At 39.8% G+C, this 15,689-nt stretch overlaps 1 protein-coding gene across 3 annotated transcripts in view; it reads left to right on the top strand.

The window, feature by feature from the left end:
* The window catches only part of MTHFD1L (methylenetetrahydrofolate dehydrogenase (NADP+ dependent) 1 like), a 249,208-nt gene that overhangs the window by 73,059 nt on the left and 160,460 nt on the right, over positions 1-15,689 (top strand). For all 3 annotated transcript variants that reach the window (XM_023729119.1, XM_023729120.1, XM_023729121.1), the window contains exons 12-16: positions 6,053-6,189; positions 8,290-8,336; positions 12,774-12,881; positions 13,744-13,818; positions 15,500-15,602. In XM_023729119.1, the coding sequence (XP_023584887.1) occupies positions 6,053-6,189; positions 8,290-8,336; positions 12,774-12,881; positions 13,744-13,818; positions 15,500-15,602 (470 nt within the window). The remainder of the gene's footprint in view (positions 1-6,052; positions 6,190-8,289; positions 8,337-12,773; positions 12,882-13,743; positions 13,819-15,499; positions 15,603-15,689) is intronic.

Genomic DNA, 15,689 nt, shown 5'->3' with positions numbered 1-15,689 from the left:
ATGCAGAACAGATTAATTCTTTTTAAAAAGTCATTCTTCAAACTTGAGGCTTTCTTATTCAGTCAGAATCATCTGTATTTCATCAGCTGCACTTCTCATGGTATTTACACCTACACATCACTTTATTTGCTTTGCCTGACAAAATGAAAAGTACTGGGAATTGTTCAGGGAAATATGCCAAAAGAATCTTAGGGGCTCTTGAGTTTTACATATTTTCCTAGTTACACTAATGAAAAGGAATTTTGTTTGAGAACTCAACTCTGCGTGCAGCTCTGGGGTATCTGAATGGGCACACGATGTGACCGCCCTGTGCACACAGGATGGGTCTCCATCCTGCCCTTACTGCTTCTGTGCAGAAGCTTCTAGAATCTCTCTGAATTACTTGGACAGAGCTTTGAAGAAGAAGCCTAAAGTGGTCTGTGAACTGAATGAATTCCATGTTAAAAGAAAATTAAAATCATTCAAGTCTCAGTTTATTTTAATCTGTAGAGTGCTGAATACCTAGTTTGATTTTTTAAAAACGTTTCAGCCCATTATTTTGGGACAGTGTAAAAACAACTTTTAAAGACTTTTTTGCCTTCCTGCCTTGGGTAACTATTTAAGTATCTATGAGTTTTTCTTTTATTTGTACTACTTGCAAAATAGAATAAATGTATTTAGAAGAAACCGCTGCGGACAGCGCCTTTGAACTATGTATCTCAGTAAAATGTAATGGAAACAAACCCAGTGGCCTATAGGGTTTATCATTAGATAATAAAATGCATTAAAAAAAATTAAATAACTTCTAAATCATGAAGATGCCTAGAGGTGAATGATAGACTCAACTCTTTACTAAAGAAATTTTTGCTGTGGGGATTTAGACCAAGTGCATATATTTTAAAACTTAATACTTTTAGGCAACAGACTATAGTCATTGTCATGTTTGTAAAAGGACGTAGAAAGAGAATTCCATAGAGACGTTTTCAAATAAATTCAGTTTACAGTTATTATTGTCCCCCACCCCTTCCCAAACAACACAACATAGATCCTATGTTTAAATTAGTTAAGACTGGGGAGCTAATTCAAGATAAAATTTTGGTGCTTTCTAATATATTCTAATATATAAACAAATATTGAAAGTAGGTCTCATGTCCAGTTTTTCTAAATAGATGAATGGTTTTTGTAGCGAAAATAGTTTTTCTTTTAGTGTATTTGAAAGCATTTTACATTCTTAGATCTGTTATTAAGATTTCAGATTTTATCTGTAGAATTCAACTGCTTGTTACCCTTTTTGATTATATATATGTATATACACACATATGTATATATATGTGTTGTTGTTGTCAAGAGCCATCGAGTTGGGTACATAGCGACCCTATGTACAACAGAAACACTGCCCAGTCCTGCACCATTCTCACAATCGTTGTTATGCAACCACTGTTGTTGCAGCCACTGTGTCAGTCCATCTCGTTGAAGGTCTTTTTTGCTGGCCCTCTACTTTACCAAGCATGATGTCCTTCTTCAGGGACTGATCCCTCGTGATAACATGTCCAAAGTACGTGAGACAAAGTCTCCCCATCCTTACTTTTAAGGAACATTCTGGCTGTACTTCTTTCAAGACAGATTCGTTCGTTTATATATATATATATATATATATAACCAAAACAAAACTCATTGCCGTCAAGTTCATTCTGACTCATAGCAACCCTATAGGACAGAGTAGAACTGCCCCCGTTGGGTTTCCAAGGATCGGCTGGTGAATTCGAACTGCCGACCTTTTGGTTAGCAGCCAAATGCTTAACCAGTGTGCTACTGGGGCCCCATATATATTATATATATACAAACACTTATATTCATTCTCATTTTACTTTATTTTACATTGTTACAATATTTCATTTACACATTTCAGCATTGGAACACTATGAAAGTAAACTCTGTTTATGCTTCAAAAGGTGGTCTGTCATTCTTTAAAATTCCAGATGAGTTTTTTATTCTGGTCATTTAATAATTCCCCAGTGTTCCTTTTGAACATTAACCAGTAAAACCAGATTAAGTATTTTTAACAGTGTTCTTTTCCCCAGGTACACTTTGATAAATCCCAAAGATTTATTCAAAAAATGAAATAAATGGAGGCTTTGTAAGCCTGGCATGGCCGAGACTGGTAGCATGCCTCTGTTTCTTCATGCTGTTAGAGCTTATAGTTTGGAACTCATGGTTAGACCCAAGGTTGATAGCAACAACACTGTTAAACAAGATTCTGGATTTGGAAAATAGTTTTACTACTACTCTGTACGTAAGCAATCTCCTTGACTTTTGATTAAATGGTAAACTTCCTACTGATTGTGTCCAAATTGTCAGCGAGTACTTAGATACATTTTTACTGTAGTTTACAATAAATAATAGTGGTCTTACAAAAGAAGCTATTCTGTTGTCAACCATTTTTGCTTGTCCTTGCCCTGGAAAGGTGATAGGAATGCAGGGAGAATGGGCACCGTCCTTCACCTAAGCAAACTCACAGCCTGGGCGGAGAGAAAGCCAAGTCAGAAAGCTGTTAGAGTGCCCTCTGATAAGTTGTATCGTATACCAGGGAGGGAGCAGATGAATTTGCTCAGGGAAGTTGAGAAAGGTAGTGAGAAAAAAAAAAATCACAATTCCATCTCCATAAATTGTAAACTCTTATAGAAAATGAAATTAGGTTAACGTGATGCTGGTTCTTTTGTAAGTCAACTTGATAATTTGGAATCTGAGCTGAGGATCCTGGGAGGAAAAATAAACCAAATTTTGATACCAAATGCAAGAATGAGGTAAAACAAAGTTTTTATTATAGCTCTTTTTTTATTGCGCCTTATAAATATTTCCTACTTTCAGATTCTCCTGAATTGTATTGGTTGGCCGAAAGCTAAGCAGGACTGTGTTTCTAATTAAGACTTGGCTGAGAGCTGAAGTTTGAGGAGGTCATCTCTGGGTGTGTCTGCTTTTGGCTTTCTGCAGCAGCTAGCTAGCATATCCTTGGGAATGGAAATCTAAGCCCTCATGTCACGCAGTCTAAGAAAACTGCTTATTTCTTTGCAAACAGTGACCACTTTGCAGATTTAAATGCTCCGTAGGGCACTTAAACTCCATTATGCTCAATACATATCCTTTATAGGTTGTTGTAAGATTGCGATGCCTGTGGCTTGTTAACTGCTTTGTTCACGTTGTATGTCAGAAAGTAGAAAGTTGACTCAAAGTACACACTCAGAGTGTTTACATGTAACTATTTGAGTCTTCGTGTTGACCCCACTCCATAACTTACCATTTAGATTGGGGGTGACCGTACACCAGTGTCATGTGGTGTGAAGAGGTTGGGGTTATTTCATCAAGCAGTGATCAGATTGGCTCACCAATTAATCAGTTCCTTCCATCACCAGCGGCCTCTTTGCTGCTGATTCCAGTGAATGCTCCTCTATCCTCCCCTCCCTTCACAACTCTGAGACATTTGGCTCTGCCGACCCTCCCTTCATCTTGAAACATTCCCTTCCTTCCCTACCATCTGCATCACACCCACCTCCTTCTTGGGACTTCTGCTTTACACTGCTCCTTCCTGGTTTCCTTTCGGTATCTCTTCTCCTGACTTAAAAGAAAATGTTCCTCAAGGTTCTGTCTTCCCTTTTCTTTCTCTGGCCACTCTCCCGGGGTGCTCTCACCCACTCCCCTGCTTTAAATTGCTAATTAGAGCAAATGATTTCCATCCATAAAATAACCTAGTGAACTCAAACCACTTGTCTGGGTTCGATTCCCAGGTCTACCACTTGTTAGTTATGTGACCTTGGGCAAGGAGCCCTGGTGGTGCACTGGTTAAAGTGATCGACTGCTAACCGAAAGGTTGGTGGTTAGAAACCACCAAAGGCTTCCTGGGAGAAAGATGTGGCAGGCAGCTTCCGTAGAGATTTGCAGCCTTGGAAACTATGGGGTTGCTGAGTCAGAATCAACACGACAGAAGTGGTTTGGTTTTGGTTGGACCTTGGGAAAGTTACTTAAATGCTGAGCCTCAGTTTCTTTGTCGATCAAATGGGAATAACAGTAATTGGCTCAATAAATATAAAGCACAATGCCTAACATATTAACTACCTCTACTGCACCCTCTATTTTTTCTGGCTGACTTTTATTCATTTGCCAGTTCTCAGCTTAGATATTACTTCCTCTAGGAGGCCTTCCCTAATGTTCCATATCTATTTAGATCTCCTTTTTATGTGCTATCAGATTGCTAATTGTCCTGTTTCCTCTGTCTTAGTGTTTATCACATGAATTGTAACTGCTGATTTATTTGCCCATATCTCCCATCAGCAGTAAGCTCTGAGAGGGCAGAGACAGAGTCTGACTTGATCATCATTGCATCCCCAGGGTCTAGCACAGTGCCTGGCATGCACTAGGTACCCAGTAGATACCTGCTGAATGAGTGAGTGAGTGTGTTGCAGTGGTGGTCTGAGATAGTTGGGGATGATGGCATGCTAAGGCATCACATCACTAGGTTTGGTAAGTCTGAAAACTGTTATCAGTTTTGTTGTGGTTGAGTATCCTAGACAACCTGACTCACACCATCTAACTCATAGAAGACCAGATTGTAAACTCAAGTGACAACTTTTTATAGTTGTAGCAATGGTTTTTATATTCAATTTTGTGGGGCCTTCTTATTACTTGTACTTTAGGTTACGAGCATGTGAATATTGGGCTTAGTAGGGAGTGGTAGTCAACAATAAGCTCCTAAGGGCAGAGGTTGTCCCCTTAAGTGCTGATGGGCTTTGGATGTAATCTTTGCAAATATTTGAAAGGCTGTTGTATGATAAGAGATTAGTCTTAGTGTCCCTATGACTCCAAGAGAAAGGAAGCTACAGAAATGTAGACGTCTCCTCCTAGAACAAAGAACCTTCTAACCGAAAAGGCTGTCTGGAAATGAATGGGAATGACAGGAGGTAGTGAGCTCCTGAGGGCAGTGGTGGTTCAGTGGTAGCATTCCTGCCTTCTGTGCAGGAAATCCAGGTTTGGTTTCCCTCCAGTGCATCTCATGCACAGCCACCACCCGATCCATCAGTGAAGGCTTGCATGTTGCTATGAGCTGAACAGGTTTCAGCAGAGCTTCCAGACTAAGATAGACTAGGAAGAAAGGCCTGGTGCTCTGCTTCCAAAAATCAGCCAGTGAAAACCCTATGGATCACAGAGGTCTGATCCACAACCAGTCATGGAGATGGTGCAGGACCATTCCGTTATGAATGGGGTAACCATAGATTGGGGCCTATGCAAGCACAGCCAATAACAATGAGCTCCTGCCCTGGTCTGTGTTCAGACACACTGGGACAAGCACTGGGCAGGGATATCTAGGAGATGAATGAGTAGTGGTGGCTTCAGGATCTGTGTCCACGTTTTGCCCACAATAAATGACTGGAAGAAAGAATGCCAGATTGCCTGTCAGTAAGAAACAACAACAGTTTAATTATTTAAACTATTTTGGTAGATGATTCTATGCCATTTCTTGACATTGATAATGTTATTAGCATCACTGTCCAAACAACGTTTCCTCTTTTGGTCTCTTGGTAAATGTGTGTCTCTATCTTGACTTTAGCTCAAGAGTGGCCTGTCTGGTGTGGGTAGACCATAATGGTCCAAGAAAATTGAATTTTTATGTGGATTTTGGAATAGTATGTTCTCTACTAGTACCCTCTGATTTGGTTTTAGTACCCTAGGTTGATTTTGCACAGGTTATCCAAAACAACCCCCCCATTCCAAAATCCACTTAATAATTCAGTTTTCTTGGACCACTATGGTCTACCCACAGCAGACAGGCCATTCTTAAGCTAGGTGGAGCAAATAGTTTGTCCTGGACTGCTAACCTAAAGTTTGGCGGCTCAGACCCTACTAGTGATATCATGGAAGGTAGACCTGGAGATCTACTTTCACTAAGATTACAGCCAAGAAAACTATGGAGAAGTTCTACTCTGTAACACGCAGGGTCGCCATGACTTGGAATCGAATTGATGGCAACAACAACAACATCCACAAAACATTATTAAGTTTACTTTTCTCTTCTTCAAATCAGGATCACACCCACCCCTCTTGGCGAAGGGAAAAGCACAGTTACGATTGGGCTTGTTCAGGCTCTGACTGCACACCTCAATGTCAACTCCTTCGCCTGCTTGAGGCAGCCTTCTCAAGGACCGACGTTTGGAGTCAAAGGTACTTTATTTGACAACGAGTCTATTTTTCAGAGTAAAATTTTGGGGAGGAAATTTTAAGAAAAGCAACACCAACAGACAGGGAGTGAAAGCTCTTTGGAGGCACTGGTATGTGTCTTCCCTGTGCACACCCCTTCCTGCACACCCAGTGCATGGTGATCATCCCAAGTTCGTCCTCCCAGGTGGGAAGAGGAACAGAGGGAGCTGCCTGGGGCTTCAGTGGAGGCCTCAGGAAGGCCTCCTCCACAGCTCTTGGGAACAGTGACGGGGCTCTTGCACAGGACTCCCACCTTGGAGGAAGCTTTCTGTTTCATCACTACCTTCTTCGCCAAGCAACTTTGAAACTGCCATTCATATTGGTGTTGCCTCATCCCAGCCGTGGTGAAAGGCCCTTCCATTTAAACAGAGATCCTTTAGGTCGGGTCAGCAGTCTTGTTTTTCAGCATTGCTGTGTGGGGTCTTAGAGCTTCTCTGGAGACGTGGCTGTGCACCAAGAGTCAGAACGAAATTCCTCTTGGCTGCAGTTAGGTGATATCTGGGACCTTCATGCTCATTACTCTTCCTTCATTGATTTATTACCATGAAATCATTCTTTAGCTCACTGTACAATAGTATTTATTGCTGCAGTTACTGTTTGTTCTTGGCATGTCATGCGTTTTAACGATATTAAATTTATATTACTATTATAAATACTAATAACTCCTAGCTTATTAAGTTCTGATAACTCTTAGAGCATCATACATTATGTAGTGGGATGTGGAGTGAGAAGGCCAAGGTTTTCTTCATGGTTGTATCTCTTACTGCTGTGTGACCTTTAGTCAATCACAACCTCTCTGAGCTGCATCTATGAAAGTGAGGCTTATAATACCAGCCTCACTGGTTGTTGTAGGATCAGATGAGATAGGACATAAACAGCAGGGTAAACTGTAAAATGATATGCATGTAGAAGGCATCATTATTGTTTTAAGGAGAAGTTTGGGTTTTTTCCCATTTTTTTTTAATAGTGGTAAATATATATGTAACAAATCATTTACCGTGTCAACATTCTTCACATGTACAAGTCAGTGACATTAGTTACCTTTATTATGTTGTTCAACCATTACCATTATCCATTTCCAAAATTTCCCATCACCCTTAACAGAAGCTCAGTGTTCCCTAAGCAACGAATCTCCCTACAACAATGTTCATTGCAGCACTGTTCACAATAGCCAAAAAGTAGAAACAGCTTAAGTGTCCATCAGCAGATGAATGGATAAATAAAATGTGGTATATACACGTAATGGAGCCCTGGCGGCGCAGTGGTTAAGAGCTACAGGTGCTAACCAAAAGGTTGGCAGTTTGAATCCACCAAGCCGCTCCTTGGAAAAGGGCAGCTCTGCTCTGTCCTGTAGGGTCACTATGAGATGGAATCGACTTGGTGGCAACGAGTATGCATACAGTGGTATATTACTCAGCCATAAAGAGAAATGATGTCCTGGTACATGCTACAGCAGGGATAAGCCTTGAAAACGTTATTCGGAGTGAAATCAGCCAGACACAATAGGACAGATATTGTATGATTCCACTTATATGAAATATCTAGGAGAGGCAGGTGTATAGAGGGCAAACGGAGAAGAGAAATCTTTTTAATATAATAACTTGAATGTTTTCAGGGATAAATAGCATGACAAACCTTACATATTATTATCTCAAATAAATTGAAGTTTATGATTTGTTAGAGTGGGGTATTTATCAGGTGGATTGAAGTCAGCCTTTTTAATGCTTAAATGTATGTACAGTTTAGATGAAGCATAGCCACATAGATCTAACAAAAGTAATAAAATGACCTCATATCATGATATATGTTTTGAAGTGATGACATGTGTTATTTGTACTTTTTTTTTTTTTTAAAACCAAGAAACAGAAATCCTTAAATTGTGTAGTTGGACATAGTGCAAACATACTGTTTTTTCTCCTGTTCTGCTTTGACGGGGACAGTTGTTTCACCTTGAGTGTATATGCCTCCCTGTTGGGTTTAGGGAGCTGTGTTCCTAGGGCTGTGTCTGTCCTGTATAGCTGTTCTTGATGACTCGTTTCAAATGCTGCCTGCTCTGTTGTTTAGGAGGCGCCGCGGGTGGCGGATATGCCCAGGTCATCCCCATGGAGGAGGTAAGACCTCAAAGAGATGTGTGTCATGTATGACTTCTTCCCTCCTGAAACCCTTTGAGCTCCCATAAACACAGGCCCACAGCCCTTTATCTGCAATCCCAAGTTCCTAAATGCTGTGAAAAAACAAAAATTGTTTTCATAACTCATTTGATGGCAAAACCTGACATTTTACTGCTAAGAGCTATTTTGGGATTTTGTTTATGCCACTTGAGGTGAATATTCATATATTTTTCTGCAGAAATATTGTTTTTGATTAATGGGTGCTGACCTGCACCCTGCTGGGGGTGTTTTATGAAATCATATATATATATATATACACATCACATACGTCTCTAAATTCCCCAAAATTCTTGATCTCAAAGCCCATCTGACCTCAAGGGTTCTGGATAAGAGGTTGTGGACTGGTATTTCCATCTGTAATCATTTATACTGCCAAACTCAGGAAGACTTGGATTCTTAACTTCTTTGAATGAAGACTCCAAAATAAAATATTTGCATGGAAAAATGGGCAAAAACAGCTGATGATCTCTGTTCTAATTTCTCCAAGAACTTGTACATCCTCCACGCCCACTGCCTTGCCCCCGTATCTCACCAGCTACCAGCTCTCATCACTCCTACGCTCTGCATCTGCCTCATAGTTCGAGTCCTGAGAAATCTTCCTAAAACCCAAGTCTAAACGGGTCACCTCGCTATGTCATGTGTTTTGGTCATTACCCCTCCTTCCCCCCACTCAGGCTGTGAGGCATGTGAGGTCCTCATGTGCTGCTCCTGCTGTCTCTCTAGTCTTCACTTTCTCTCAGGCCCCCTCACACGTGCCCTTCTACCATGTCGGTCACCTTGTAGATTCCTGCCCTGTTGGCTCTTGATTCCGAGCCTTTTCACGTGCCTATAACGTTCTTCCTTTCCTTTCCTGTCCTCCCTCCCAGCTAATGCTTCTGTGTTCTATTCCACCTCACAAATTCCCCCAGTACTCTGGATTTACTTCAGTCTGGTTCAGTTGGCTGTGGTGAGTTAGAGGGAGCATGCCAGAGAGGCCTTTCTTGGGCTTATAAGCTCAGCTGTTAGCAGAGTGCCAGCACTTATTAGGCGCTCACTTGCAAATATTTGTTGACTTTGTTGAAGGAACAGGAGAGTTCTTAACCTGTGGAAGCCCGAGACAGAGAAGGTAAAGGGAAAATTTGAATAATCTTCAAGATCCAGGGTGGGAAGAAATACAGCCAGGATGCTCCTTAGAAGCAAGGATGGCAAGACTATGTCTCACATCCTTTGGACATGTTATCAAGAGGGACCAGCCCCTGGAGAAGGACATCATGCTTGGTAAAGTAGAAGGTCAGCAAAAAAGAGAAAGACCCTCAACGAGATGGATTGGCACAGTGGCTACAACAGTGGGCTCAAGCATAACAACAATTGTGAGGATGGCACAGGACTGACCAGTGTTTCATTCTGTTGTACGTAGGGTCGCTATGACTCAACACCTAACAACAACAACAGTCCTGGGTAGAGGTGAGAAAGGAGAGTAGGCCCAGGCATTGCTGCAAAGAGTAGCCCCGAGCCACATATCTGAAGCAGGAAGAGTAACATTCACAAACCAGGAAGGTCCAGAGCCAGGAGATCAGGTTGGCAACGGAGTAGTACAAGGAACATGCCCAGGGGAACGGCTCAGGATTTAACTGGCAATATTGAAATGGCATTGGTGTCCAGTTGTTATATGGCATCAGCTGTGTGGCTTGGGGTTGGGGTGAACTTTCTTATGGTAGTTGAGTGGACCAAACATAACAAGCAATTTGTTTTTTGACGGCAGAGACTCCTGTATCTTCTTCATCTCTGTATCCTCAGCTCTTAACACAGTGCCTGACACTTAGTAGACATTTGCTGACTGAGTGCCATGAACATACAATACTTAACAGAAGAAATTTAATTAGAAAATAATCACATGTAAAAATGTTAGTATAAATTCCAGATGGACTGAGGAATTTAAAGTGAAAACACCAAGATTGGAGGATGGGAAGGAGCCAGCCATGTGAAGAACAGGGAAGAATTCCAGGCAGTGGGAACTGCTTGTGAAAAAGCCCTGGGGCAGGAAAGGGCTTGGCCTCTTCAGGAAACTGGAAGGACACCAACGTGGCAGAAGCCCAGTGGGCCAGGAGAAAGAGAAATGGGAAGGGGCCAGATCTTTCAGGCTGCTGCAGATTGTGACCAGAAGGCTGGATTTTATTTGAAGTGTCAGTCACTGAAGGGATCTTGACAGAGAAGTAACACAATGCCATTTGGGTTTTGTAAGATCACGTAGGCTTCTATGTGGAGAACAGATTGGTGGGGGCCCAGAGTGGACACTAGGAGTCCAGGAAGGAGTCTGTGGCAGGAGCCAAGGGAAAAGATGGTGATGGCTTGGCCAAAAATGGTGGCAGTGAGGATGAAAAAATGATGAGGGATTTAAGACTTGTTTGCTGATGAATGGATTAGATATATGGGTGAAAGAAGGGGAACACTCAAGAATGATGATTCTGTGTTGAGCACCTCAATGGAATAATTTATTGAACTGGAGAACCAGGGAAATAATGGGTGTCAGGTTCCAACATGGCGGCATGGTGTGGTGATGAAGAGGTGGTGGTCAGAAGAAGAGTCCTGTTTGAAGCCTTAGGCATCCAAGTGGATGTTAAGGAGACAATGGGAAAGGAAAACTTACATCCCAATTGTAAAATAGGCAGAGCGTTCATGAGAAACACCAGTAAAGAAATATTAACTAACCAATAAATGTTCATCTTCACGAATACTCAAATAACTCTATGTTAAACCACTATCAATTATCATTTTACTTGTCAAATGAACAGAGTTGAATTTTTTTAAATAGTAATAATAACCAAATTTGGGCTAAGAGAAATTGAAATACACTCTTGTACACTGCTGGGAAGTGTACATTGATAAAAAATTTCTGGAGAGGAGTTAGAAATGTGTATCAAGTACCTTAAAATCATTCACACCCTTTGGCCCAAGTAGATTCATTTTTAGTTTATCTTAAGGAAAAATTGGATGTGTGGCCAGAGATGTAATTAAAGCTGTTTATCTCCACATAATTTATAGCATTAAAAAATTGGGGAGGGGGAGGGGAACTTAGATGTCTAATAATAAGACATTGAGTTAAGTATATTCTGAAGACTAATGATTTTAAAATGCTGGTAATATAGCCTTACATGTAAAGCTAAGGTATAAAATAATATAGACTGATTTCAATTTTTAAAATTACAGTTATATTTTGTGAAACTTTTTTTCATGTTTTCTACAGTAAATATCTTTTATAAGTTATAAAATAAAAATTTAACAAGAAAATACAAATATTTAACTTCCCAAGAAATTTAGGAAAGCCAGCTTAAAACAGAACACCACTTTTTAGCTATTCAGATAACTTATTTTTTTAATCAAAAGATTATTTTGTTTCCGAAGTAACTGATCTGCTAGTGTTTTGCGGGTGGCAAATTCAACCCTTTCAAAAAACTATTTGATGATATTACCAAGAACATTTAACTGCATTGTCACACTCCTGGAAGTGTATAATAAGCATAAAAGGACAAGCTGTTTGGAAATATTCTTTATAACTGTCACCTTTACAAAAGTGAAAATTCAGAAATAAATATCTAGACATAGGGGATTGAAACATTTTGGTACATCTACTTGATTATACAGCACTTATAAACTGTAACTATACTCAAAATTATTACATAATAATAAATTTTGTAAAAAAGAAGGTACCAAATTATAAGTATGCTGTTACTACAAATAATAATGTGTGTACATAACACTAGACAGAAAGAAATTAGCAGAATTGTGATGGTGATATATTTTTCAATTTCGGAAACTTTCTGTCATGTTTCATATTATTCTATTGTTAATAGTTTTTTTTTTTTAAATGCCTTGCCTTATTCCAAAATATATTTGACATAATACTGTTTTCTAAGTAATAAAAAGATACATACAAGTAAATGAAAATAAGGAAACAATTTTTTAGTAGTAAAAGCCCAATCGTTAAGTCTATCAGAATGCTCACCCTGTAACACAAGAATGGAAGGATTTGCAAGGGAAGAGTCTGCTCAAGAGTCCTCTGTTGTCATGTGGAGGAACCTGACATTGATTTTCTGATTTGGAAAATCAGCTGCTAACTGAAAGGTTGGCTGTTGGAACCCACACAGCAGCTCACGGGAGGAAGACCTAGTGATCTGCTTCTGTAAAGATTACAGCCTAGGAAACCTTATGGGGCACGTCACATGGGGTCACTATGAGTCGAAATTGACTTGACAGCACACAACAAAAACGATAACATGGAGTGTTTGTTGTATGGACATAGAAGAATATGTAATTAGTACAATCTTTTATTTATTCAGAAAGTCTTTGAATACTGTGGTTGTTTGAAAAAGTTGAAAGGTATTTTCATTGCATTTGCAGTTCAACCTTCACCTTACTGGTGACATCCACGCCATCACTGCAGCCAACAACTTGCTGGCAGCTGCTATTGACACAAGGATTTTGCATGAAAATACTCAAACAGATAAGGTGAGAGAAAGAGTCCTTGTTGGCCATTTGGGGCATCTTACCCTGGGGATCTGGGGTTCTTAAGAAATTCTCAGGAAGTCCTCTGGAGTCTGTAAACTGTCTGAAATTTTATTTCTGTTTTTATTTCCTTGAGAGCAGATTCATACTTTGATCAGAATCTCACATGCGTTTAACACCACTGCCAAGTCATTGGAAGAATTATGTTAGTTATACTTTTTAAGCCAAATAGTCTTTAAAGCCAAGTGTTTGCTCTTGAAGGTGTTTGGTAGACTAGTTCTCTTCATTCTGGTCATAGGCCCAGTCTCTGGTCTGTAGTAAGGAGAAAGGGCAGATATCTTTTTAAAACACTAATGGTGCATGCAGCTCTACTAGATGTGCTGCTAAGAAGTCAGACTGCTCTGTTGGGCTTCAGGTGCCGTTGGTCTAAAGGGTAAATTTAATGCATCTGATGTGGACAGAGTACCAGGTGTTAATTCCTCATAGATGTAGGAGATGAATTAAAATGGTACTTTCTGGCACTTGTTACAAGAGTCCTCACTCCCTCCAATTAAAGTAATTCCCTGGTGAGTTTTTTGAAGCAGAATTCAGACCAGTTATTAATTTGATAGTTATAAAGCTATAGATCAAGAAATATATTATGCAAACTCTTTACAATGTGCATTATTTCAGCTCTCATCAGATTTATTAAAATGACAGAATTTTAAGTCTACATTGTTTATATTAGCCCAAGAATTTTAATAGGATTCTGTAATTTAAACAGTTTGGATGTAAAGTAATGAACTTTGTCATATCCTGTGAATGGTCCAAGCTCATGGTTGGTCCTTAACTTTCATGGGGTTTTTGCTTTGTTTTGTTTTTTTAGGCTTTGTATAATCGACTGGTTCCATTAGTGAATGGTGTACGAGCATTTTCAGAAATTCAACTTGCTCGATTGAAAGTAAGTTTCCAGTTATCAGAAGCACATCAGAAAGCTTGTCAAAGCCAGAAATTCTGAACTTGATTTGATTTTGGTTTTCCCATACTCTTTTGGGTGTTAAACTCTAAAGGAGACAGAACCATGTAGCAGAGAACAGAGCACTAGAAGTCAGATCCAGATGCCATGCCGAAGACCTGCGTGGACAAGTCAGTTAACCTTTCTTAGGTCTCAGTTTCTTCATCTGTAAAATGAGGGGATAGTTTTGCTGATCTAAAAGTGTCCTAGTCAAGTAAGACATTTAGAACTTTAGTGAGTTCTTCTCTTTCTAAAGAGTACTGTATTTTCATGCAAATAATGCACAACTTCTGTGTTTGTTTGCCAACCATGCCCCACTGCCGTGAGATATTTTCATAAGCAAACTAATTCTTCTTTACAACAACATATAAAAAAAAAATTGGCATAGCGGCACTTATGAAAATACTTCATGGTGGGAGGACACGGTTGGCAAACAAATGTAGAAGGTGCGCGTTATTTGCGTAAAATACAGTATTTTCATGAAATTTGTTTTTAAAAATTAAAATTTATCTATCTCAGTGTTTGTTGCAGCAAGATGCTAAGATTGTACTTGTGCAAATGATCTTCATTCTTAGCCATGTTATGGTTTTCAAATGCTATTTGCTGCTTATATTCTACTAATCACCTTGATTTTTCCCTAGTTCTTTTTCAAACATTGAAAAATAACACTTAATGGTATAATTTACAGTCACTGGTTGGCAAAAATGCACTCCCTTGGTTTTTACTGTGGCAAGTTCAGTTTATTGAGAATAATACCTAGTATACAATTCTTGGCAGCAAAAACATGTAGAGTTTCTATTTCCCAAATTTTTTTTCTTTTATTTCTTCAGTAAAAACTACTTTCTTAGAATGTTTCCTTTATGGAAATAAAATTAAAAAAAAAAAACCGGTTGCTATCAAGTCAATTCTCACTTGTGGCAACTCCATGTCTGTCAGAGTAGAACTGTGCTTCATGAGGTTTTCGTGGCTGCGACCTTTCGGAAGCAGATCACCAGACCTTTCTTCCAAGACTCCTGGGTGGGTTTGAACTGCCAGCCTTTCAGTTAACAGCCAAACTCTTAACCACTTGCACCACCCAGGGACTCCTTTTACAGAAATAGATGTATAAAAAGTTTTCGTGTCTTTTTTGTGCACTGACTTAGAAATAACTTGTTTTGAAAAATTAGACATAGACTTTACTTGAATTATTGATATTTGTATTTGCAAATAAGACCTAACGAGCTGGAGCATCACTTACGTGGACAGCAGCTTGCACCTCTGCTGAGCACAGAGCATAGAGCAGCCACGTGGAGGAGCCCACAGAAACGCAGAGCCTCAGGCCGAAGCAAACAGCACCAAGTGTTCTTTGTCTGCTGTCAACTGCACTACATTTCCAGATCTGTCATTTTAAGGGCATATTACAAATTTTCAGTCTCTTCCACTTGTATGAGTTATTTGGACTTAGGCATTTGTTTATATGAGTTGACCTAACCTACAATCCTACAATTTAACTGAAATTCAGTTTGGTGTTTTTTTTAAAGACTTCACTAGTCGCGGAGAAAATAAAATAAAATAGGGATAATTTTTGTTACCGTTTGCTTTCTATTCCTTCTAAAACGTACTGCGTGTTTTTCTTTTTCATCATTAGAAGCTGAGCATCCATAAGACTGACCCAAGCATGCTGACAGAAGAGGAGATAAGCAGATTCACCCGTCTCAACATCGACCCCTCAACCATCACATGGCAGAGAGGTGGGTAATGGGGTTGGCCAGGGTGCTGGTGATCAGCAGGGTATGAGACGGAGACATGTTCAGACTAAGGTTCTGGAAGGTCCCAAC

The sequence above is a fragment of the Trichechus manatus genome, unplaced genomic scaffold (genome assembly GCF_000243295.1).
Source record: "Trichechus manatus latirostris isolate Lorelei unplaced genomic scaffold, TriManLat1.0 scaffold00002, whole genome shotgun sequence".
Lineage (NCBI taxonomy): Eukaryota > Metazoa > Chordata > Mammalia > Sirenia > Trichechidae > Trichechus > Trichechus manatus.
This window is presented reverse-complemented; position numbering and strand designations above follow the sequence as displayed.